At 43.0% G+C, this 26,481-nt stretch overlaps 1 protein-coding gene and 1 long non-coding RNA gene across 14 annotated transcripts in view; one reads left to right on the top strand and one right to left on the bottom strand.

Annotated features, from left to right (window-relative positions):
• LOC148775488 (uncharacterized) lies at positions 1-12,087 on the top strand. The gene is made up of 6 exons (XR_016039212.1): positions 1-331; positions 494-668; positions 1,218-1,367; positions 6,021-6,162; positions 9,476-9,690; positions 9,794-12,087. It is a non-coding gene; the product is annotated as an uncharacterized LOC148775488 (long non-coding RNA).
• The window catches only part of LOC129556582 (ankyrin repeat domain-containing protein 26-like), a 99,895-nt gene continuing 80,260 nt past the window's right edge, over positions 6,847-26,481 (bottom strand). For 6 of the 13 annotated variants that reach the window (XM_088844243.1, XM_088844247.1, XM_088844252.1 and 3 more), the window contains 5 exons: positions 24,201-24,356; positions 22,956-23,170; positions 21,495-21,711; positions 18,117-18,162; positions 14,774-16,998 (listed from right to left, as the gene is read on the bottom strand). In XM_088844243.1, the coding sequence (XP_088700369.1) occupies positions 21,558-21,711; positions 22,956-23,170; positions 24,201-24,356 (525 nt within the window). In that variant the 3' untranslated portion in view covers positions 14,774-16,998; positions 18,117-18,162; positions 21,495-21,557. Of the gene's footprint in view, positions 8,691-14,772; positions 16,999-18,116; positions 18,163-21,494; positions 21,712-22,955; positions 23,171-24,200; positions 24,357-26,481 lie in introns of those variants that run through there. The other 7 variants (XM_088844253.1, XM_088844248.1, XM_088844250.1 and 4 more) reach the window with 5 other exon arrangements.

The following is a 26,481-nucleotide window of genomic DNA, read 5'->3' as shown; positions in this document are numbered from 1 at the left end:
CTCAAGGCCATGCTCGTTCTATTCAAGTAGACTGTTCCTTCATTACTGTGGTAAGAAGAGCTAAAGCGAACATATACTGTTCTTTCTCCAGAAGGAAACAAAATATTTGTTTTAGAGTGATAGGAGTAGCATGCTATTGAATGTTTTCACATGAGCGACTGTTTGTTTTGAAACAGTAACACTACAGTTTCCTAAAAACTGCTCTTGCTTTCATGGGACGGCCCTCCACGTGGCGTGTGCCAGTGGCCATTCAGCGGTGGTAACTCTCCTCCTGGAGAGAAAATGCCTGCTGAACCTCTGTGACGCTGAAAACAAGACCGCGCTGATAAAGGTATGGCACAGCAAACCATATCCACGTGAGGGGGACGTGATTTAACTACTGAGAGTAAAAATGAATTTATCTCATTGAAATATAGGGAACTGGTGAAGCTTGTGGACTGTTTACTTTGAATTCCTAGAATTTACACTCTGTTTCTTGGCACAACACTGACAGGCCGTGGAATGCCAAGAGGAGGAGTGTGCGACTCTTCTGCTGGAGCGTGGTGCCGACCCGAATGTCGTGGACGTCTGTGGCAACACCGCTCTCCGCTATGCTGTCTTTTGCCAGAATTGTATCGCCTGCAGCAAAGCTGCTTTCCTATGACGCCAATATAGAAGCCAGGAACAAGGTATTGGTCAGCTAACTTTATTTACCAAGTGTTTGTGAAGTATTTTTTTAATCTACAAGTGTTTAATTTACAACAGGATGTAAATAGGTAAACTGAATAGTGCCCATGAGGCCCTGTTAACTTGGAAACAGTTCCAAACCCAAGCCAGGGGGCAGGGGTGAAAAAGGCCGGTGCCCCTGGAAAGGGCAGAGCTCTGTCTGCCAGCCACCCTTCTATCCCAGAAGGAAGGTTTTCCCATTAGAACATGCATGGGAGTGGGGGGTAGGCTCCAAGCCCGCAGGAAATGAAGGCCTGCCATAGTGAAGTGATGTGGGGACTGGCTGTTTATAGGGGCTCAAGGAATGTGCCCCGCTGGGGGTGGGCAGAGGAGGAAGGAGACCCAGAGCCCAGCAGGGGGAGCTGGGGCGGTGCAAGTGGGCCTGGGAGGCAGCAGGCCTGGAGCCCTGAGCCCTCCAAGACCCCAGTTCTGAGATCCGGCTAGGCGGGTCAGGTCATGTTTGACACCCAGCGAGGACGTTCACTTCTGCTGCTGACCACTTGGCTCACCAGGTACACCTCGGGGTCTTCCACGCTCAGCCCCTGGGAGCTGCTCGGTGGGGTTTCAGCTGTGCCTGGGGAGCTGCCCCTCCTGCTCTTTCTTCAGGAAGCATGTGATGTTCGGCCTCTGCAGCCCTGCCAGGAACTCCCTCCATCTCACAGGTGGGGTCAGTTGTCCGTGTTTGGAAGCTCCAGTCTTCCCTGAGTGAAAGGATTTTGAAGGAACCAAACTGTCTAAGATTTCACTTTGAATCATATTTCTCAAGCATTAGAGAGTAAAGCGTTCCTTTATGTGTTTATGACGGGTATTCATGATAACACTGCACTTGTTAAATGTAAAACATTTTCCAAATATTTTCCCCCTCTTAAGGTTTTTTTTTTGTAATCAATCTAAAATAACCCAGTGAAGCAAAATTTGCCTCAGTAGACTTTGTCTTAAAATTCAAACATAATGAAAGCATTTTACAACATAATAGAAATCTTGCTGCTGTTGACAAATTCCCATTTTATGAAAAATGATTTATATAAACACGATTTCTCTCTCATTGCCCAAGTCTTAAGAGGGGGAAAGGAAAGGAAAAGGAGCGAGCAAGTGAAAAGTGCAAGTCAAGCTGGCATTTTGGCCGTTTGGAAGTGCCAAGAAGAGGATTTATTTATTTTCATATTTATTTGTTTGGCTGTGCTGGGTTAGTTTCCGCACGTAGGATCCAGTTTCCTGACCAGGGGTCAAACCCAGTCCCCCTTTACTGGGAGCACTGAGATCCAGCCACGGGGCCACCACGGAAGTCGCAAGAGTTTTAGCTTGTGCTTTTTATTCCCTTCAGTTTATATATTTCTGTAAGGTGCTTTTCAGTTTTCAGGGATAATAGCTGTTATTTCAGAGAAGGCAATGGCAAGCCACTCCAGTACTCTTGCCTAGAAAATCCCATGGATGGAGGAGCCTGGTAGGCTGCAGTCCGTGGGGTCGCTAAGGGTCGGACACGACTGAGCGACTTCACTTGCACTTTTCACTTTCCACTTTCACACATTGGAGAAGGAAATGGCAACCCACTCCAGTGTTCTTGCCTGAAGAATCCCAGGGACAGGGGAGCCTGGTGGGATTCCGTCTATGGGGTCACACAGAGTCGGACACGACTGAAGTGATTTAGCAGCAGCAGCAGTAGCAGCTGTTATTTTGAAAAAGAGTGTGAGTGAATTGTAAACTTGCCTAGGTGCCAGTTTTAAGAAGACACTGAGCAAAAGAGACTGGCAGTGAACAGGTGGCGATAATTATAATTGAGAATTAAGAGAGAAGAACAAATAATTAACTGATATATTATCCTATTCTGGCAGAACCATCCACTCAGATAAGAGTCTAGACTCTGCTGTCCCATCTAGAATGTCTTGATGGGAAGGAAGTAAGGGGTTTATAAATAATGAGGTCTGGTTGCCTTTTGGGTTTACTAGTCCCTGTTCTACCACTGTTTACCCAGGAAAATTTTAAAAATTGCAGATTTTATGACTCTTAACTCTTCTACTTTTCTTTTCAAATCCTCATGTAAGAGAAGGAATCGGCCTTGTGAGTAAGAGATGAGACTGGAGTGGTTGCTGCACTAATTCTCAGCTATATTCTGCTGGTGAACCACAATTATTTGGGAAAACTTATTAAAAAAATTTAAAAGTCTAGGCTGTTCCCTGAAGATTTTGACTGAGTAAATCGAGGAACACTTGGACGTGTATGTTTAGAACTATTCCCTTGAGATTCTGATCTAATCCTTGATGAATAACTATGGAGTGAACACATGTAATTTCTAAATGCCCTTCACAAAAGAAAGTAGTCTCTAGAAGCATTGGAGTTTGAGCAATGCTAGCTACTTCCATCAGCTCCCTCCTTTCCAACAATATTAGCCTGACTTTTTCTCTGCCCCTGTGTTTGAGATATTAAAAGGAGTGTCTTTGGTAATATCTATGGGCTTGAACGATAACCCCTTTTCCTTGTAACCACTCATCATTCAGTGACACTCTGAGAGTCTTTAGAGATTTACTCATGCGAAGTCACTTCGTCTGTAGAGTCTGACCCTTTAAGGATTTTGCACCTTCTCTTATCATCCAGGTCATTAGGTCAACAGATATTTGTTACCAACTGCATTTTCCTGACTGCAATGATAGTAACTCATGAGCTTTTTTTGGTGTCAGCTGCGGGACAGACTCTTGCAGTGTGTCTGTTAGAATTGCTGATCCCTGGCATAAGCAGATGAGATCTTTAAAACCCGTGAAGTTAGTACAGAGGGGAATTGTTTTAAGCATTTACTTACTTTCAGCTGCTTCATAGCAAGAGTCTCCGCCCCCCATGTTTCAGTGTCATTTTCTTCTCTTGCCTAGAAGCCGTCACTGGCAGCCTCTTCAAGGGCCATCAGGCTTCTGTTTACAAAGTCACGAAGGCCTTTGGGTTTTCATTTCTTTCTCTGCATCCATTCAGGTCCCCCCTACATCCAGGTTCAAAAGCATTCTCACAAGTTTTAGTTCTTTTTTAATGGCAATACCTCATTTTGGGCATCACTGACTGGATGGACATGAGTTTGAGCAAGCTCCAGGAGTTGATGATGGGCAGGGAAGCCTGGTGTGATGCAGTCCATGGGGTCACAAAGAGTCAGGTATGACTGAGTTAACTTCACTGAACCCCATGTTTAACATCAGTATCTGTGCCAGTTATTTATTGCTAACAAATTGCATTAGAGATCACCCAAAGCCTAGTGACTGAAAACAGCATTTCCTTTGTTCACAAGTCTGTGTTGCGGTAAGAGTCAGTGAGTGAGGCCAGCTCATTTCTTCTCCAGTCTTCATCAGCTGGGATGTTGTGAAGGGGAGGACCAGAGTCATCTGAAGACTTGTTCATGCACACGTCTGGCAGTTGGAGCTGGCTTTTGGATGGGTCATTAGGTGGGGGCAGTCCATGGGGACACTGACGTGCTCAGTATGTGTCCTGGGCTGCTTCATAGCATGGTGACTGATGCTAAGAGTGGGCTTTCCCCACGGAGCCAAAGTCAGAAGCTATTTAGTTTGAGAAATAAATAACATAGCAGTTCCCCCAGACTCTGTCCACTGGAATCAGTTACTGAGGTCAGCACATATTTAAGGGGAGGGAATTTCATGAGAAAAGTGTCAAAGACTTTGTAGACATGTTTGAAAAGCACCAGCTCCACTCACCTCAACTTACCAAGTAATCATTCTGTCTAAATGAAAGTTCTTTCCAACTCTGTGTCACTGAAATTCCAGCAAATATTTTTTGTTTGTTTTGTTTGCTATGTTCTCTTATTCTGTGGCAAGTAACAAAGGGTTACAAGAAAGAGGCATTTTTTTCATTGTTCAGAAAAATGTATGGATCGTCTCACTAAATTCTCAGGAGACAGGATATCTTTAGCTTTGTGAATCATTTCTCTTTGGAATGCAATGCAAATTAGCAAAAACTATTTCTAGTTCAGAAAAAGGTTTATTGGATTAGAATCCATATTTACAAAATTTATTAATTATAGTCTTATTTTCACAATCTTCTTTTGGGAGACATTTATTAACTCTGCCCTAAAAAACTCAATACAGTATACCTCAAACTTCTTTAAAAACCATGGGACATGTTGGGGGGAAGGAGTAAGAGACGTTCTACTGAGAGGTGACTGGCATTCATTCCATGGAGGAAAGATAAAAAAGTTTTATTATAGAACAATAAGAGTGTGAACTCAAGTGCAAATGCTGTGTGACAAAGATGATGACAGTGAAGAGTATATTCTCTGACTCTTGGTGGTCTGAACTTCTTTCTGGATTCTCTGAGTGATCCCTGGTCCTACATTCAACAATACAGACACCATCATATTTATTGATCCTCGGTTTGTATTAGGCTGGGATCAGTCCACTTCCCTCATTACCAAATGGTGTTTGTTTTATTCTTGCAGATTGATGATCTTTCAGCAGAGCTGGGAACTGTATGTTCAGAATGTCTGCACATGAATGCAAAAATTCAAGTTCTTCTTTTTATTCTTCTCTAGTTTTTCACATTTCTGGATGCAAAAGAAATGTGAAAAACTAGAGAAGAATAAAAAGAAGCTGGAGCAAGTAGTAGTGACCCTCAAAAGTCATACAGAAATGAATATGATAGAACACAGTTAAGTAGAGCAGTATAAACGGGAGATGGAAGAAAGAGAGACAGGATCTCGTAGAGAAATTGAGAGAAATCAACATGTTTTTACAGGTTAATTTGTTGATCTGTCATATCTTTGAATTCACCTCACTGTAAATTACATTTTGGATGTATACAGCTTATGTGTTTCCTCTGCTTCCCTTAGAACAGTTTGTTTCGTCGATTTCTGGAAGGAAGGGGGCACTTGTCTCTCCCTGAAGAGAGAAATATTTCCATTTCCATCACAGTTATCACTAAATTGATCTTTTAGAATGTGTCTCACTAGAGGATCCTTTTACTTACAAGACCAATTGGTATAAAACAAGACCATGAGGAGGAAAAAAAAGTATCGTGGTTTAGAACTGGTACCATCCTCTGAATTATTCTCAAGTTGTCTTGTTCAGTTTTTAAAATTTTAAGTTGATCCTCTTATTCTTTGAATTATCAGGTTACATAGTACTACTATAACATTGATTCCACTTTAATATTATAATTCAGATTTAATTCATTTCACATTGACCATGATTATTTTAAAGTTTCACTTTTCTTTTTTTCACATTTAAAATCACTCTATGAATAACTGACTCAAAACTAAAGGGAACAAATATAATTATTCAGATTATAATCATTAACAAAAGAAATATATCTTTTAAAATTTGATTTAGATACAAGCAGCATCTCAAGAAAATCTGGAGCAGTTATGAGAGAATAATATTGCTTCCATAAGAAGTCAGATGGAACTCAGAATTAAAGAGTTGGAATCTGAACTCTCCAAGATGAAAACTTCTCAAGCAGAGTTGGGAAAATGTAAGAAACTCTACCTAGAAGAACTAAAAGTTAGAAAGTCATTGGAAAATAAGCTAGACAAGTCAGTCAAAACACAGAATTACAAAATAAACTTAGTTCATTAATTTGTCTCTAAAGCCTAATTTTTATAGAGCCAGGTTCCTGAAATTAGTAGGAAGTGAACGCTAATTAGATAGTCACTACTAAGGGGGAGCCGCCTTATATACCTTATATACCTTGTAAGTTTTCCTACACTATGTAAAATCATGGTTGTGAAATTGGGGGGAATGAATATAGGGGTGAATGGCAGGATAATTCACAAAGTGCCTAAAAATAACATGGTGACCTGACTCGGGGGGTGTGGAAGATGGAAAGGGCAGATCGCAGCTCCAGTGCCTAGTCCAGGTTTCCCTACTATCTGAAAGCAGAGCACTCCTAGGACGCCTTTCATAAACCAAAACAGCATAAAGCAAAGAAGCAGGGACGCGAAGACACATTGTGCTAGTAGATGTGTAAAGTGAATATGCACACGGGAAGCACAGGTGCTCAGAGAGGGTTCAGGGCTGTGGAGACTTGATGCTGGGACGTGGACTGTGGCTCCCGGGGAAGGAGCTCGGTGGGGCCGGTCTCCCTGCTTGGGGGGCGCGAGGCCTCTCTAAAACGTACACTGAACGCCGTTTAGAGATTTTGCCTTTTGAAATGAAACCAAAAATCCTCTTCAGATTTTTTTTTTTTTATTATGAAAAACAGGTGCCTATGTAGGCCCTTCATAGAAGTGAAATAACATAAAATGAACTTTGGAAAAGCAGGGGACGCTTGTAATTGTTCCTGGGGCAGTTTTAGCCCTTTTCAGTCTCAGCCAATGACTTTCTCGTCCTCCCCTCAAGACTGTGGCTCTAGGTGATTCCTCAGAGCCAAATGCTTAATTTTTCTGAGGTCACAAGTGAAACGTGTATACAAGGGTGGTGAAAGTAAATGCTTGAAAGTGGCTTTGTGGGATGGCGTGTTTCTTCATCCCTGAACTGTTTCCTGGAGGCAGGTGTGTCCCAGAGGCAGCAGGTGTCACTGTGAGGCCACCTCCCTTTCTCTCTGACGCCCTTTCTCTCTTCTCCCAACCGTGACTTGTTACTTGAGGAGCCCCAGATGCACGTGTACTTCTTTAGAACAAGGTTATAGCTATCATTGTTTACAGGAGGTCTGCTCTGTGCTTTCAGTGTTCCATTTACTATATGGCAACTTAAAAAATGGAAATCATTTAGGGAATCATGAACAAAATTGGTGTTTTCCATCTTCCCCAGCACTGATGGGAGCCTGGCAGAGATAAGCACCAAACTTGAGGTGGAGAAACAGCAGGACAGATCTTTACCGAGCACTCTTAACACGAGGCCAGTCCTAGAGCCGCCTTGCATTGGGAATTTCAATAATACTTCAATGTTCAATGTGAATCTTTCTCCAAAAGCAAACGTAGGATTTTCTACCTCAATTCCACGCCCTTCAACTTACTTGATCAAGATTAGTTCTACTGTCTTTTTTTCCTTGGGTTTAGGATTTCTGATATGATTCTTATTTTTAATTTGAACTTCTGGGCTGTTTATTTGACTTATGCACACTAAGTAAAAGCCATACTTAACTGTGCTAATCAAGGAGAAAAAATTTTATGATTTTTTTTGTCCTAGATTTCTATTTTTAAGAGATACTTATTAACTTCTTAAATTTCTTGAAAAGCTGCATTTAAATTCGGCTTTAGGAATGAAATCTTATACTTTCAGATATTTGACCTCTCTGATTTCACTTTGCCAAGTGTTCATGATCATCTCCAAGCTCCGCTGAACCCACTGCAGTTTTTCTACCCCTAAGCATAAGTGAATGACTGGCATCTAAACACTAACCACATATGGATGATTTTGTATTTGAAGAAATCCTAGATAAATCCTTTTTATGAATTAGACAAACTTGTAACACTTGTAACACTATATCAGAAGACTAATTTCTAGTTTTAGGTTAACGTTTTTGTGGTTTTCTTACACAAGAGTGCGTCTTTAATTGCCATTTTACTTATAGCCTGGTTACTTAAATTTCTAAAAATTATTTTTCTGCACAATTGTAGAACGTTTCTAAATTTGTAGTTAAAGCAAACATTAAAAAATTTTAAATGAAGCTCACTTTTGTCTCTATCTCAACAACACCTGGATGATTGATGACTAAGATAGCAATGATGGGGAGTCTTTTAAATTGCAGCTAGTTTTCATTGTGTAATCATTGTGATTAAAATATCCATTTTGGTCAGAGCACATGGGTTTATGGTTTTGATAGTGTTTTCATGATGGTTATGGTGCAGATAAAAAGAGCCCTTGTGAAGTGCAGTCTCAGCCTGTTTTCTCATTTGGCTTCTTGCCTCATAGAAGAGCGATGTCAGGTTTCTTCAACAGCACTGCAGCTATGTTGGGTCTTAGTACTTGAGAGCTGTGAAACTGGAGGACGTGCTTTAGCTGTGCAGTCACAGCAGGCCTCCAAACTTCATCGCAAGTCAGACATTTACTCCCGCAGGCCTAAGAGGAGGAAACAAATGCTCAATCCCCATCCCAGGGGCAGGCTGCCTACTACAGACTCAAGTTCACGGTGCTGTGGGCACATACATCTTTTCAAAGAAGATATTTGGAACCAAGCAAGCACTTCTTAGTTCCTTCTCCCAAACTCACCTGTTAGGTAAATCTCCTCGATTATCATGAGGGAGGGTAGGAGTATAAGTCCTCCCCTTGAAACTTCAGGTTGAGGAAATGAAGTTCAACTGTAATTTCTGACCGGATTTAGATTATAGTTGAGATTACACTCATACTTTTTGTTTGTATATACCAATTAATGATGAGAGCTTGGATAGAAGTATGCTAAATTTTAAAGAGAAATCTTATTTGTGTTTTACATTTTGTCCTAAATAACTCAAAATGTGGATAATTCATTTTGCTGACTCATTTTAATAAACCAGGTTTTATCTGGAGGAAATGAACATCCTTTTAAGACAAATATCTTCAGTTTTGACCTGCTTGATTCAACTAAAGATTTTCTTTTTCAAGTTTCCTGTCCTGTGTTTAAAAAATATTTATGCTTTACAAATTAACTATATCGACTGCTACAAATAGGAGTTTGATATGGATTTATTTTTGTTCATGCATTTAAGACATATAATTTAAAACATTTATTAAATGCCACAAGCATTACTGAACTGTGTAACAAGGTTTTTTTTTTGTTTTGTTTTTTTGTTTTTGTTTTTTTTTTATTAATCTTAGTTAGCCCAAGTATTTTAGGTAAAAAATATAATTCTTTCCTTTTCTTTCAGCTGACGCTCAGTTTGCATCTGATGCCTTTAGAGTGTCTTCTCGAGGATCTACAGATGGGTCAAATGTATCTGATGACCTGACTTGGGGGCTGAGGTAACTTGCTCCTTAAATCCCGTGCCTCAGCTTCCAATCTGGCACAATGACGTGACATGATGTCCAGGGACGCCTCCAGCGCAGACTGCTTTTTGAAGCTGTCATACACTTCTTGTTGAAGGTATCTCACCACTGCTTCTCTTTCTGCTGTCTCATTTTCATACTGACATATTCTCTTTCAAATGATCCCATTCGTTGACTAACTCCTTGTTTCTTTCCTCCAGCATCAGCGCTCGTTTTTCAGTCTCAGCCTGAAGTTTTCTCACGATCTGCTGAAACTGGTCTTGGATGCGAACGACTGTCTTCTCTTTACTGTTGGCTCTCTTTTGTGCATCATCCAGTTGCTGTCGGAGCAACATGTTTTCACTCTGTGAATGGTTCCCTTCACCTCCATCAAGTTTTTCTTGTTCTTCCTCCAATATCACTTCCAAGTCTAGTTCTCCTGACAAATCTGCATGTTCAGGTAAGATTCCTGAGTTAGATGTTTGTGGATCCTTCATTCCGACTGTTTCATTAGGAACAGAATCTTTGACTCCGACTGTGGGCCTCACATTAAGACATTTCTCAGGAGAATCCATGTGAGCTACTGGTATGCCTGCATGTCTTGGCTCCTCTAGTTTAGCCATCTTAAAGTTTCTCGATCCACTCAGGCAAGAAGGCACATAAGACACACCTTCTACTTGTCGGCTTAATGTATTTTTTCCTCTTTGATAAATGATCCAGAAACTTTTGTGGAACGCTCTCAGAGCTACTCTGACCTTCTCCTCCGCAAGCTGCTCCAGGGCGGAGTGCAGGGCATCCGTCTCCTTCACAAACTGCAGGTTCCTCTGCTCAGCTTTCTCCAGGTCTTGCCTTGCCTTGTCTCGCTCCCTGGTCATCTGCTCCACCTGCTCCCTTGGGCTTCAAACAATTCATTCTGAGGCTCCTTCGTGCTGTCGGCTTCTTCACCAGACTTGAGACTCTCCACGCTTTCCAGGGACGCAGAGCTGGCTCCTTGCACTGGGTCTGGCCGGCTGCTCTGGTAAACCTGGGGCTCCACCTGCAGCGCCACAGGGATCGGGCTGGCTCCGATGGCCAGACCACTTAGAGCCGCTCACGTACGTTGGGGGCACAGCCCGGGAGGCAAATGGTGACCTGACGGAGAGGGTGTATGGAGGCTGGAAAGGGCAGATCCAACCCGCAGTGCCAAGTCCAGGTTTCCCCGCCTTCTGAAAGCAGAGCACTCCTAGGGTAGTCTGTCCTGTCTACCACATTCCTTATTCGTTTCTGGTTTGAGGCAATTTTTGCAGCTGAGCTCCAGCCGCCCGTCTCCAGGTCTGTCCGCGCGTCACCGGGGCGAGTCGCCCCCCCGCGCAGCCCGCGCGCGCAGAGGCTTCGAGGACGCGGGGCAGCGGGGGGCGCTGAGAAAGTGGCGGCGACCCCCGCGCGTGGGAGGCCGCCGAAACCGACCTGCGCGCAGCCACCGAGTGGAGCCACAGGCACAGCCGCCGTCCCGCTCGCGGCCGTGCAGCCCCAGAGTAGCGGCCCCGGGCGGCGCCCGCCCGCACCCTCGCTCAAGGCGGCCCGCCTCAGGCAGCCTCCCCTCAGCCGCGCAGGGCAGCTCCCGGGCCGGCTCCACGGCCTCCTCGCGGAACAGGGCGCAGGCCCCGTGCGGAGAGCTCAGGCCGGGCCTCTGCGAGGGCGGGCCTGAACTGTGTAACAAGGTTTTACATATTCATTTTCTTTATGTGATAGTTAAAAACCTATATGTGTTTTCTTAATCTGAGGAAGTAGCTGGCATAGGACTCTGCCTTGTTACTTCTTTTGTAGAATTAGGAACTTTGAGTAAATCAATGAGTCTCATACTTTAAAAAAATTTTTTTTTTCCAAAGACCAACTTTCTTTTAAAAAAAACTTCTGCATGGAACTGTATTATATAAAAGAGACAAGTGTAGAGTCATTTAGCTAAAGGAGTGGCCAGAGCCCATGCAGCTGTGACTTCTCTGTTCCTCAGCCCTGCAGTGACCCCTGTGGGACCCTCCCCTTCTATGGGACATAGTTTGGAAACTAACACTTGTGAGACTCCTTCTTGCTAAACACCTCCAGAATGAAATCTTGCTGGTACATTGTTTTCTTGTGTATAATTTTCTCACCTTTCTGTGTTTTCATTAAATGGAAAAGTTTAAAGAGAACTGCAAATGTGTTCTCCTTATTAACTTTAGACTTCAAACTACTTCCTTCATTTGAACACGAGAAGCCGGCCGTGCAAACCCCCTGCCCTCCCCCACGGGGAAGGGCGGGCAGCAAGGGGGCTCTGGCGCGGGAGGCTCGCGCTTCACTCACAAGGCATTTCAGAGGCGCGCTGGGATTACTCTGTTTAGATAGCTGTCTCAGCCCTGGTGGCTCCTCTGGTAAAGAATCTGCCTGCAATGGGGAGACCTGGGTTCAATCCCTGGCTTGGGAAGATCCCCTGGAGAAGGGAAAGGCTACCCACTCCAGTAAGCTGGCATGGACTGTGGCCAAGTCAGACTTTGCAGAGTCTTTTAAGATAAAGCACCTGTGTTTAGCTCCGAGGACACATCCTGACCAAGCCCGGCTGTCAGTGACTGCAGCAAGGGAAGTAACACAACCCCTTCAGAGGCTGACGGGAACCAGGAAGGGTTTGACTTTACTCTTTCTCCTCTGAGTGTAAAACAAGCCTGAATTCTAACTCAGCCAAGATGGTTCTTGGGGACATGAGTCCACCATTTTACCTTGATCCACCAGCTTTCCAAACAAAGTTGCTATTGCTTGCCCCAACAGCTCATCTCCTGATTTATCGGCCTATCCTACAGGAAGCCGTGCAGCTGGGTAACACAATGACCCTACCTATGTCTAAGGCCTTCAGGTGAGCATCAGCTCACTGGTTGGTGCTGCTATATGGATCACAGTTTGCCAGAGATCTCTTCCTTGCGGACGAGGCAAAGCCTGTGCCAGTTGTAAATTAGCATAGCTCCCTGGACTCAGGTGCGTGCCGTTGAGGAGGGCAAAAACTTTACCCTTCTAGAGTCATCTGGCGGATTAACAATCAACATGAGACAGATTAACAGGAAGAAAAGCAAACAGAAGGTTAACAACATGTATACTTCTGTACATATGGGGGAGTCCCAGAAAACCTGAGTAACTCAGAATGGTTGAAACCCTCACCTCAATGCCATCTTCAGTTAGAAACAAAGGAGGATGTCGTGGGTAGTGGTTTGGGAATGCAAAGTGGAGGAGGGTGATTCACACGGAGATGGAAAAGCAAGTGTTTGGAGCCCTCTGGAAAGATCTGCAGTTCCCCTGACCACACCTGGCCCACGTTCTTTTCTCGGTATCTCTGGTAGCTCTCTTCCTGGGCCAGCCCCTTTATCTAAACTACTCAACAGTTAGGGAGGTAGTCAAAAGAAAGACTCTGAGTCTTTTCTTAAAAATACTCTGACTACAGTCATCCTCTGGACAAAGAGACACATTTTGGGGTGACAAATTTTGCTTCCCTCCAACGCCCTGCATGAGGTAGAAAAGGTTAATATGGAAACCCAAGGAGGAAGCCACCTGCTTCCTAAAATAGTCCTGAAAAGTTTTGCGGGACTTGCTTAGATGCCTGAATACAAGACTTGGGGGACGTTAGCTGAGACCAATTTCTTTTGCTAAGTAAGGGTCTTGCTGATTAAATGTTGCCTAAGACAAGGCAAAAGGATTTGGTGCCCATCAACTTCAAGTTTCCTTGGACTGGTTACAGTGGCTGAACTGCGGCCTAAAACTCTTCTCGGAACGAGAGGGGAAATTGCGGGGAAATAAACTTCCCTGGGATTTCTCAGAGGCTCTTTGTCTCTCACATCTCCAGACATTCATCTCATTCATTGCTCCAACCTGAAAGGATTCATAGTCTCATCTCCCCAAGGAGACTACATATTATAGTTTAGGGTAGGTCCCCCCAAGGTGCTCTGTCTCATTAAGAATTTATATTTCAAGGAGGGATGCGGCCAAGATCTGGCTCCTTGAGAGATTTCGTTACCAGCAAAACCTATGAACAGTTACCAGGTTTTAAAAAAACAAAAAGGAAAGAAAAAAACCAACTTAGGAATAAAAATACTAACCTCCTTTCCCTTGTGCTTTGTCTGGTTTCTCTTGCTCACAGGGTGATACCTGCAGAGGCGTTGCTCCCAGCCCTTCACACCGCAGTTCCTGGTGTGAACCGGCTTGGCCGACGCTCCTGCTTGGGGTAGGGGGATCCTGTATGTAGATGCTGCACAGGACACCTTAATGCAAGATGGCAACGAGCCCTGTGAGCCCCCTTACCTGGAGCAGCTGCACCTGTCTCTGCTCCCAGAGCCCTCCAACTCCACCCCCGCCCTGCTGAAGAAAGCCCTGTGGAGCAGCCCCACCCGCGGCCTATTGGAGAGCATGGGCTGTACAGCAGGGCGCCCCCCTTTCAGTTCCTTTGCTTCTCAACACAACTCATTCCATTGGCAGAGGGACACTGGGCAGAAGGACCCTTTGGGGTGGGTTAACATATCAAAGGCCGAGTAAGGAGGAGATCCTTCCCAGGAGAGGAAAAGGCCCTTCAGAAGCAGCAGGGACAAGGTTTCCTGCCATCCTGCACCTGCTGGTGTGGACCAACTGACTGACCTGCTCTCAACACACGGCCCCAGGTGCAGTCCTGGGCGAGGGGGCAACACCTGTATGTTTACTGTGAGATATTTAATAAGCACTGTGTCTCTGATCGCAGTAACCTGTCCGTGCCTTCAGTATAAAAGAAATCGATACTGAAAGTCCAGCCAAAAGAGTGTCTCAAAGAGGTGAGTGACAGTGAACGCCAAGAGGAAGGAGACATTCAGACAAACAAGGACTGGAGAGGTGTGGCTTTGATTCAGCGACGTGGAGGTCATCAGTGACTCGGGAGCCGTTCTGAGGGAAAGAAAGGGAAGACGGTCTAGAGTTGCTAGAGATAGAGGCAAACCTTTCAGGAAGTTTGTTGTGGGACCTAAGACTGTCTGGGACACGTGAGCGGGGAAGAGCAGGGTGAGAAATTTATAGAAAGGAGATTTGAAATCATCACCAGAAGATACAAATTAACAAAATAAAGCAGCAGGATCACTGGGCAGTGCAGCACCCAGACACGAGTCACGGGGACAGAGTGAGGGGGAGGATCAGCAGTCTCACCTGAAACTGGAGTTCTGCCAAGTCAGACACCGAGAGGACAGAAGGAAAGGGGGATCAGGATTAAGTGAGCACTAGGACCTTGTCAGCTCTTGGAAGTGTGGAGGAAAACACTTCCTCCACCCTCGTAGGTTCAGTGTTTGGGAATCTGCAAATTAAATTGTTAAAAGCAGATCACCAAGAGAAGAAACACTGAACAGCTTTCTAGCAGTCATGTACACGTGTGACATTTGGACCATAAGGCTGGGCACCGAAGAATCCATGCTTTCAATCTGTGGTGCTGGAGAAGACTCTTGAGAGTCCCTTGGACAGCAAGAACGGACCAGTCAGTCTTAAAAGAAACCAACCCTGAATATTTTCACTGGAAGGACTGATGCTGAAGCTCCAACGCTTTGGCCACCTGATGTAAAGAGCTGACTTACTGGAAGAGACTCTGATGCTTGGAAAGATCGAGGGCCGGAGGAAAAGTGGGCGACAAGGAATGAGACGGTTCAATGGCATCCTCGACTCAGTGGACGTGAGTATGAGCAGACTCTGGGAGATGGTGACAGACAGGGAAGCCTGGCATGCTGCAGTCCACGGGGTCACAAAGAGTTGGACACAACTGATCCACTGGACAATAACAACAACATGCAAAGCTTCACACAGAAATGTGACTTGAAGGGGAGGCTACAACTGGGAGTTGCTATACTACTCAATAAATGACAGGGAGTAGGAGACAAAGGCATCTTCTGAATAACAGGTGACGTGGGGGAGGAGGGGCACTTATGGGAGAACAAATAACATTTCGGAAAGATAAATGGTACTTTAGGAGGATATATGGGAGATAGGGGAGTTTTGTGAAAATGTCTGTTTGTCTGGTGCTTGGAACTTATCTCCAATTTTAAGACTTTTTCCAAAACTCAAACAAAAATAGATAGGTTGATAGGTAAAGAAAAGGTGAAAAGTCTTCGGCAAATCTTATTTATCTATGAGGAACTTTTCTCTAATTTGAAGACTCTTTCCAAAAGTAAATCAAAAGTCAATTAACACTGACTCGAATGCATTCCTTTTTAGAGCCGAATAATAGACAAGTTCTTTATCCATTCATCTGCTGATGGGACATGCCCTAGCTATTGTAAATGCTAGGAAATACATAGAACGAAAAGAGTGCAAGAAATCCATAGACATTTTCAGATTTTTTTAAGCTATGGACATAACTGCAATGAACACTGGGGTACGTGTGGTTATTTTTTTGGAATTTGCTGTACGATGCAGAGAACCCAAAGCTGGTGGTTTGTGACAAACTAGAGGGCTGGAATCCGGGGGGAGGTGAGAGGGTGGTTCAGGAAGGAGGGTTCATATGTATATCTATGGCGGATTCAGGCTGATATATGGCAGAAACCATCACAATATTGTAAAGTAATTAACCTCTGATTAAAAATAAAAATTAGGAAAAGTTAACTCATTTAAGAGGCAAAAACTCAGGCAAATCTTATTTCCCCATGAGGAAAGATCTATGAATCAGTGTTTAAAGGTACATGTAGTGAGTTTTATGCCACTATTAACAGTTATAATACCTCAAAACATTGACAGCAGCCGTAACAGCAGTAGCTAAATCTTTAGGTCTGTATATGGTGATAAAAACTGGAAAATACAAAAAAGCTCTCAATCAACACCACTAAATAGTAATGACAAGTTTGGTTTTTGGGGTGCTGTTAAAAACCTGGTATTAGGGCTCAGTTTGAGTTTGTAAAGGGCGTCTCTGGTGGCTCTTACGGTAAACAGTCCCAACTGCAATGTGGGTGACGACTCCGGTTGATCCCAGGGTCTGGATGATCCCCTGGAGAAGGGAATGGCTCCCCAATCCGTTATTCTTGCCTGGAGAATTCCAGGGACATAGGAGCCTGGTGGGCTACAGTCCATGGGCTCGCAAAGAGTTGGAGTGAGTGACTGACACCTTCACTTTGAACATGGAAAACTCAACAGTGCTGATGTTTCTGCTTAAAAGTAAGTTAGATGCAGAGAAACACGGCTTAAAATGCCGTATAAATTTTCATGATACAATACACACATAATACAAAAATATTTTCCTTTAATAAAGATTTTCTCATCATGTTTAACAGGAAACAACTAAAAATCTCATGGAAACGGTCCAGTAGGGATTTTTTTCTTTAAAATCTGTATCTATTATTTGATGTTGTCACAGGTAGGTCCTGATACAGATTTGATCTACCAGCAGATAATAGAGAGGACACTCTAGAGAATTCAGATGCAAGTCCAGCTGCATCTGGAAAGAGACAGTTATTTATCGAAAATGCTTGAGGTCACAACGTATTAGCTAAAACAAAACAAAAATACACCTGAGACCTTTCCTAATGTTCTGAAGAATGAAACATATCTATACATGACATGACACAAAACACAAGATAATGCACTATCTGCCCATGGTTGAATGTGTGGCTGAGCATCAGAGCTTCTGGTTTTCTCATTCTTCATTCATTCGGTCAGTAACTATGTGCAAAGGTGCTGTGACAAGCACTGGAAGTTACACGATGAAGGTGACCCAGTGCACCCTGAACACGATACGCTATCAAGTGGAAAAATAGATGAACAGGCAATTTCCATACAGAGTCATAAGTACTAGGACAGATACAAAAGATGGCACAAGGAACGCTCAGGAGGGACAGCCAGTTTGTGTCAATGCTGCCAGCTTTTGGGGGGAGGTGCTATGGAAGTAGATATTGAAGGACGGGAGAAAGCACAGGAGATGGAGGGGAGAAGCAAGACAAAGACCGGCGGTGAGGAAGCCCACCTGTGGGATCCTACACAGTCTGGCTGCTTAGATGCAGAGCTGAGGGGCAGAGGAGGGTGGTAAGGAGATGAGGCCGACTACTTTGGCAGGACCCAAACTGATGTGGGTTTTTTGAGCTTTTCCTGAGGGTGAAAGATAAACTAGTGAGAAAGTGAATGACGGGGAAATTTTAAAGTCACCCACCAAGTGATGGCTACACAAACGTGACTGTTTGAGTCTGGGTGTCCTAGCCTTAACCACTACCAGGCCCTTGAGACGCTGATGAACTCCATGTTTTCTGAGAATAGTGTCAGGGTGCAGGCTGAGAGTTCCACAGGGATGCCAGAAGCAGAGGAAGGATATAGCCAGAAATGAAAAGAAATACTTAGACCTTTTCAGATGTTTTTAAAGCTCTGCAACATAATAAATAAATAAGGAATAAGGATATTTTTCACTATGATTGCTCATGTTTTCACATTTTTCATTAGCTATGTATAAGAAAAAGTATATAACACAGCATTTGTTATACAAACAATGAAAAGAGATGCCATTGACTCTTTACAGTATTTCAAAAATCAATGTCTAAATTTAATTCATATGTTTTGGCAACATACCTTTTTCTACTTCTCTAGTTAGACTCTTTAGAAACTTCTGCTGCCTCTGAAATAAGTCAAATATTATTTATGCTTAAGTTACACAAGAGATATTATCATAGAAATGATACACAACTTAATACATGTGACATTTAAATAATACTTTTAGAGACTAGACCTAACTTGAAGATCACGGAGCAGAAAAATAATCACATAAATAGAAGAAAATGAATTCCTACTTACTCTGCTTTTAGATTATACAGAACATATATATGGAATGCTATTTAGAGTAATTTGATAAAAGTACAATAAATGTCAGTCTATCGAGTGCACATAATTTCAGAGGTTACGGAATGACCCATAATCCTAGGAACGACTCACAAGATCACTATCTTCTCCTCTAACAGCTCTTGCCCTAAATATGGACTTCCGAGACCTTTCTTTTGATTTCTAGGTGAGGGTCGTGTTCACATGGAGGAAGTAGGTTGGACTTGAACGTTAACAAGGAGAACACATCTGCAATTTTCTTTAAACTCTTCCATTTAACGAAAACATAGAAAGGTGAGAAGATTATACACAAGAAAACAATGTACCAGCAAGATTTAATTCTGAACACGTTTAGTGAGAAGGATTCTCTCATAACTGTTAAGTTTCCGAACTATGTCTCATAGAGGGAGAAGGTCCCACAGGGGTCACTGCAGGGTTGAGAAACAGAAGTCACAGCTGCAGGGGCTCTGAACGCTCCTTATTTAAAGGGCTCTAAACTTGTGTCCGTTTTATGTAATACGGTTCTACGCAACAGTGTTTGTTCTCTTTTGTTTTAAAGAAAGGTTGACTATTTTGAAAAAAGGAAAACATTTTTTTTAAGGTATGAGAGTCATGGATTTAGTCAAAGTTCCTAATGCTATGAAAGGAGTAGCAAATGGCCTTCTTACTGAGCCCAGAGTCCTCTGCCAGCTACTTCCTCATATTAAGAAAACAACACATAAATTCTAACTAAAACATAGAGAACATGAATATGGAAAACCTTATATAGTTCAATAATGCTTGTGGCATGACATGACATAGTAGCTTTCTAACTAAATTCTATGTTTTAAAGGCATGAACAAGAATACATTTTTATCAAACTCCTATTTGTAGCAGTCGATATAGCTAATTCACACAGCACAGCAGTTTTTTAAACACAGGACAGGGAACTTGAAGGAGAAAATTTTTAGTTGAATCAAGCAGGCCAAAACTGAAGAGATTCATCCTTAAAAGGATGTTCATTTCCTCCAGATTAAAGAAAAAAAACTGGCTTAATAAAATTTGTCAATAAATGAATTATCCATATTTTGCATTATTTAGGACAAAATGTGAAACACCAAACAGATCTCTCTTTACTCTCTAATATACTTCTATCCAAGCTCTCATCATTAGTTCAGTTCAGTGCAGTCCAGTCGCTCAGTCGTGTGTCCGACTCTTTGCGACCCCATGAATCACAGCACGCCAGGCCTCCCTGTCCATCACCAACTCCCGGAGTTCACTCAAACTCATGTCCATCGAGTCGGTGATGCCATCCAGCCATCTCATTCTCTGTCGTCCCCGTCTCCTCCCACCCCCAAACTCTTTTCCAGTGAGTCAACTAGTCTCATTAGTTAGTATATACAAAAATGTATGAGTATAATCTCAACTATAATCTAAATCCGGTCAGAAATTACAGTTGAACTTCATTTCCTCAGCCTGAAGTTTGAAGGGGAGGACTTATACTCCTACCCTCCTCATGAGAAGCGAGGAGATTCACCTAACGGGTGAGTTAGGAATGAAGTGAGAAGGAGCGAAGAAGTGCTTGCTTGGTTCCGAATCTCTCCTTGGAAAAGTTGTATGTGCCCACAGCACCGTGAACTTGGGTGTGCAGTAGGCAGCCTGCCGCAGGGACGGGGAGCAAGCATTTGCTTCCACCTCTTAGGCCTGACTTGGGATGAAGTGTTCGGAGGCCTGCTGTGACTGCACCGCTAAAACACGTCCTCCAGGTTCGTGGCTCTCAATACTAAGACCCAACATAGCCGCAGTGCTGTCAAAGAAACCTTAGATTGCTCTTCTATGATGGGAAGAAGCCAAATGAGAAAACAGGTTGAGATTGCATTTAACAAGGACTACTTTTCTCTGGATGTGAGAGTTGGACTATAAAGAAAGCTGAGCGCCAAAGAATTGATGCTTTTGAACTGTGGTGTTGCAGAAGACTCTTGAGAGTCCCTTGGACTGCAAGGAGATCTAACCAGTCCATCCAAAAGAAAATCAGTCCTGAATATTCACTGGAAGGACTGATGCTGAAGCTGAAACTCCACTCCAATACTTTGGCCACCTGATGTGAAGAACCGACGCATTGGAAAAGACCCTCATGCTGGAAAGACTGAAGGCAGGAGGGGAGAGAAGAGGACGAAAGAGGATGAAATGGTTGGAAGGCCTCACCGACTCAATGGCATGAGTCTGAGTACGCTCCGGGAGTTGGTGATGGACAGGGAAGCCTGGCATGCTGCAGTCCATGCGGTCGCAAAGAGGCAAACACGACTGAGCGACTGAACTCAATTCAACTCTTCTCTGCATCACCAACATCGTGAAAACACCATCAAAACCATGAACCCGTGTGCACTGACTGGATATCTGAATCACAGTGATTACACGATGAAGACTACTTCCAATTTAAAGACTCCCTGTCATTACGATCTTAGTCATCATTCATCCAGGTGATGTCAAGACACAGACAGAAGTGAGCTTCATTTACAAGTTTTAAATATTTGATTTAACTACAAACTTAGAAACATTCTACAACTGCTCACCAAGATATGTTTTAGAAATTTAAATCAAAATTCTGTCAGTAAAATAGCAATTAAAGATGTACTCTTGTGTAAGAAAATGACAAAAAATGATAACCTAAAACTAGAAATTAATCTTTTGATTTAGTATGACAAGTTTCTTTAATTCATAAAAAGGATTTATCTAGGATTCCTTCAAATGAAAAAATCACCCATATGTGGTTAGTGTTTCGATGCCAGTCATTCACTTATGCCTTAGAAAAACTGCGGTGCGTGCAGCAGAGGTCGGAAATGATGAACCACCGCCAAAGTGAAATCAATTAGAAAGTGAGTCAAACATCTGCAAAGTATACTTTCGGTTACTTGGCAATAAGATTTCATTTTTACAGTAGAATTTAAATTCACATTTTCAAGAAACTTAAGAAGTTAATAAGTATCCCTCAAAAATGAGAAATCTAGGAGAAAAACAATCAAAGTGTTTATTAATTATGGCTTTTACTTAGTGTGCGTAAGTCAAATAAACAACTCAGTAGTTCAAACTAAAACCAAGAATCATTCATATAAGAAATCTGAAACCCAAGAAAAAGAAGGTAATAGAACTAACCTTGAGCAAGTAGGTCACTATGCTGTGATTTGAAGGGAGTGGAACTCCTGCATTTGCTCTTGGTCAAAGATTTGAATTGAACATTACGGTATTACTGAAATTTCCAATGCAAGGGGGCTCCAGGACTGGCCTCCTGCTAAGGGTGCTGAATAATGATCTGTTCAGCTGTTTCTCCAGCTCACGCTTGGTGCGCATCTCCACCAGCCTCTCAGTAGCCCTGGGGAAGATGGAAAACACCGATTTCATTCATGCTTCCCTAAATGATTTGCATTTTTTAAGTTGCCATATAGTAAATGGAATGTCCCATTAAACTGTTTGAACACTGAAAACACAGAGCAGACCTACTATTAATCAATGACAGTTGTAAGCTTGCTCGAAAGTACACATGCGTCTGGGGCTCCTCACGCAACAAGTCACGGTTGGGAGCGGAGAGAAAGGGCGTCAGAGAGAAAGGGAGGTGGCCTCACAGTGACACCTGCCGCCTCGGGGACACACCTGCCTCCAGGAAACAGTTCCGGGATGAAGACACACGCCATCCCACAAAGCCATTCTCAAGTGCTTCCTTTCACCACCCTTGTATATACTTTTCTCTCATGACCTCGGAGAAATTAAGCATTTGGCTCTGAGGAATCACCTAGAGCCACAATCTCGAGGGAAGGACGAGAAAGTCAAGGGGTGACAAAAGGGCTAAAACACCCCAGGAACAATGACAAGTATCCCCTGCTTTTCCAAAGTTCACTTCATGTTACTTCACGTCTACGAAGGGCCTATATAGGCCCCCTGTATTTCATAATCAAAAAACAAAAAAATCTGAGGAGAATTTTCGGTTTCATTTCAAAAAGCAAAAACTCTAAACAGCGTTCAGTGTATGTCTTTACAGTGCGAGGCATCGCGCTCCCCAAGCAGGGAGACCGGCCCCACTGAGCTCCTTCCCCGGGAGCCACACCCCACATCCCAGCGTCAAGTCTCCACAGCCCTGAACCCTGTCTGAGCACCTGTGCTTCCCAGCTGTGCACTTATTTTAGGCATCGACTAGCACAACATGTCCTCGGGTACCTGCTTCTTTGCTGTGTGTTTTGACTTATGAAAGGCGTCCTAGGAGTGCTCTGCTTTCAGACGGCAGGGAAACCTGGACTTGGCACTGCGGGTTGGATCTGCCCTTTCCAGCCTCCACACACCCCCTCCGTCAGGTCACCATGTTAGTTTCAGACACTTTGTCAATCACCCTGCCTTTCACCCCTGTGTGAATATTCCCCTATTTCACAAGCATGCTTTTACTTAGTGTAGGAAAACTTACAAGGATATAGTACTACTCATTTTTCTTAGGGTGCCCTCTAGCAGTGACTATGGCGTTAGCTTTCACTTCCCACTAATCTCGGGAAACAAGCTGTATAAAAATTAGGCTTCAGAGACAAATTAATGGACTAAATTTATTTTCTGTGATTCTGGGTTTTGACTTACTTGTCTAGTTTACTTTCCAATTTCTTTCTAAGTTTTAGTTCCTCTAGGTAGAGTTTCTTATAGTTTTCCAACTCCGCTTTATCAGAATCTTGAGAAGTTTTCATCTTGGAGAGTTCAGATTCCAAGTCTTTACATCTGAGTTCCATGGGACTTCTTATGGAAGCAATATGCTCCTCTAGGAACTGCTGTAAGTTTTCTTCAGATGCTGCTTGTATCTAAGTCAAATTTAAAAAGATACATTTTTAAAAATGATTATAACCTGAATAATTATATTTGTTACATTTAGTTTTGACTCAGTAATTCAGAGAGAGATTTTTTTTTTAATTTATTTAACTGGAGGCTAATTATATTATTGTATTGGTTTTGCATACATTGACATGAATCTGCCCCGGGTGTACGTGTGTTCCCCATCTTGAACCCCCCTCCCCATCCCATCCCTCTGGTTCATCCCAGTACACCAGCCCCGAGCATCCTGTATCATGCATCGAACCTGGACTGGCTATTCGTTTCACACATGGCAACATACATGTTTCAATGCTATTCTCCCAAATCATCCCACCCTCGCCCTCTCCCACAGAGTCCAAAAGACTGTTCTATACATCTGTGTCTCTTTTGCTGTCAGAGAGCGATTTTAAATGTGAAAATAAGAAAAGCGGAACTTTAAAATAATCATCAGTGTGACATGAATTAAATTTGAATTATAAAATTAATGTGGAATCAATGTCATAGTAGTACTTAAGGAACCGGATAATTCAAAGACTAAGAGGATGAAGTGAAAATTTAGAAACTGAACAAGACAACTTAAGAATAATTCAAGAGGATGGTGCCAGTCCTAAACCACATTTTCTTTTCCTCCTCATAGTCTTGTTTTATACCAATTGGTCTTATAAGTAAAAGGATTCTAAGTGAGAAGCGTTCTGAAAGACGAATTTAGTGATAACCGTGATGGAAACTGAAATATTTACAAGGAGAAACAAGTGTCCCCTTCCTCCCAGAAATCTACAAAACACACTGCTCTAAGGGAAGTAGAGGAACGACATAACCTGTATACACCCAAAGTGTAATTTACAGTGAGGTGAATTCAAGGACATGACAGATCAGCAAATTAAGCTGCAAAAATAGATTGACTTCTTTTAATTTCTCTGCGAGATCCTGTCTTGCTGTTTCTTCAATCTCCCGTCTATACCGCTCAACCTGAGTGTGTTCTATCATATTCAGTTCTATGCGAGTTTTGAGTCTCACTACCTCTTTCTCCAACCTCCTGTTCTCTTTCTCGAGTTCCTCACATTTCCTTTGCCTTCCTTTCACTGACAATAACTCCTGTTGAAGAACTTGATGTGTTGCATCCAGGTGCAGACATTGTGAACACGCAGTTTCCAGCTCTGCTGGAAGATGATCAATCTGCAAGAATAAAACAATACCATTTGTTTTCAAGATTTTGGATCATTTTCACGATCATTATTTGAAAAGGGAACCCTCTTACACTGTTGGTGGGAATGCAAACTAGTACAGCCACTATGGAGAACAGTGTGGAGATTCCTTAAAAAACTGGAAATACTGCCATATGACCCAGCAATCCCACTGCTGGGCATACACACCGAGGAAACAGAATTGAAAGAGACACATGTACCCCAGTGTTCATCGCAGCACTGTTTATAATAGCCAGGACATGGAAGCAACCTAGATGTCCCATCAGCAGATGACTAGATAAGAAGGCTGTGGTACATATACAAATGGAGTATTACTCAGCAATTAAAAAGAATACATTTGAATCAGTTCTAATGAGGTGGATGAAACTGGAGCCTATTACACAGAGTGAAGTAAGCCAGAAAGAAAAACACCAATACAGTATATTAACGCATATATATGGAATTTAGAAAGATGGCAACGATAACCCTGTATGCGAGACAGCAAAAGAGACACAGGTGTATTGAACAGTCTTTTGGACTCTGTGGGAGAGGGCGAGGGTGGCATGATTTGGGAGAATGGCATTGAAACGTGTATATTATCATATGTGAAACGAATCGCCAGTCCAGGTTTGATGCATGATACAGGATGCTTGGGGCTGGTGCACTGGGATGACCCAGAGGGATGGGATGGGGAGGGAGGTGGGAGGGGGGGTTCAAGATGGGGAACACATGTACACCCGGGGCAGATTCATGTCAACGTATGGCAAAACCAATACAATACTGTAAAGTAATTAGCCTCCAATGAAAATTAAAAATAAATAAAGAAAGAAAGAACAGCAACAACAAAAAACAATACCATTTGGTTCTGAGGGAAGTGGACTGAGCACAGCCTAACTCAAACCGAGGATCTGACACATACGATGGTGTCTGTATTGTAGAATGCAGGACCTGGAATAACCCAGAGGATCAAGAAAGAATTTCAAACCACCAAGAGTCACACAATACACTGTTCACTACCACCTTAGTCTCACGACATCTGCACTCGATTGCACACGCCTTCCCTGTTCCACAGTAATGCTTTTCTATCTTTCCTCTGTAGAATGACTGCAAGTCACCTCCTAGCAGAATGTCTCTTACTCCTTCCCCTCATCTTGTCTCATGGTTTTTAAAGAAGTTTGAGGTATCCTGTATTGAGTTATCTAGGGCTGAGTTAATAAATGCCTCCCAAAAGGAGATTGTGAAAGTAAGACTCTAATGACTAAATCTTGTAAACATGGATTCTAATCCAATAAGCCTTTTTCTGAACTACAAACAGTTTTTGCTAATTTGAATTGCATTCCAAAGAGAAAGGATTCACAAGGTTAAAGAAATCCCATCTCCTAAGAGTTTAGTGAGGCATCCATACATTTTTCTGAACAACAACAACAACAACAATACCTCATTCTTGTAACCCTTTGTTACTTCCCACAGAATAAGAGAACATAGGAACAAACAAACAAAGGAAACAAAAAACAGTTCCTGAACGATCAGTGACAGTGACTTGGAAAGAACTTTCCTTTAGACAGAATGATTACTTTTTGAGTCGATGTGAGTGGAGCTGGTGGTTTTCAAACATGTCTACAAATTCTTTGACACTTGTCTCATGAAATTCCCTCAAGTATGTGCTAGTCCTAGTAACCGATTCCCCTGGACAGTGTCTGGGGAAACTGCTGTGTGAGTTTTAAAGCTAAACAGCTTCTGAATTTTGCTCTGTGGGGAAGCCAACTCTTTCACTGTGCAGAAGCACAGTCCACATACTGAGCACGTGTCAGTGTCCCCACTGACCGCCCCCACCTAACGTCCCCTCCAAAAGCCAGCTCCAGCTGCCAGACGTGTGCACGAACAACTCCTCAAATGACTCTGGTTCCCACCTTCACGACATCCCGGCTGATGCGCCTGGAGAAGAAATGAGCTGGGCTCACTCACTGAGCCTTGCCCCAACGCAGACTTGTGAACAAAGGAAATGCTGTTTGGAGTCACTAGGCTTTGAAGTGGTTTCTAACGCAGTTTGTTAACAATAAATAACTGGTACAGATACTGATATTAACAATGGGGTTCAGTTCAGTCACTCAGTCATG

Source organism: Moschus berezovskii, chromosome 15, assembly GCF_049115385.1.
Source record: "Moschus berezovskii isolate FMDL1 chromosome 15, NW_MosBer_1.0, whole genome shotgun sequence".
Taxonomy (NCBI): Eukaryota; Metazoa; Chordata; class Mammalia; order Artiodactyla; family Moschidae; genus Moschus; species Moschus berezovskii.
The sequence above is the reverse complement of the archived record's forward strand: the minus strand, read 5'-3'. Positions and strand labels throughout refer to the sequence as shown.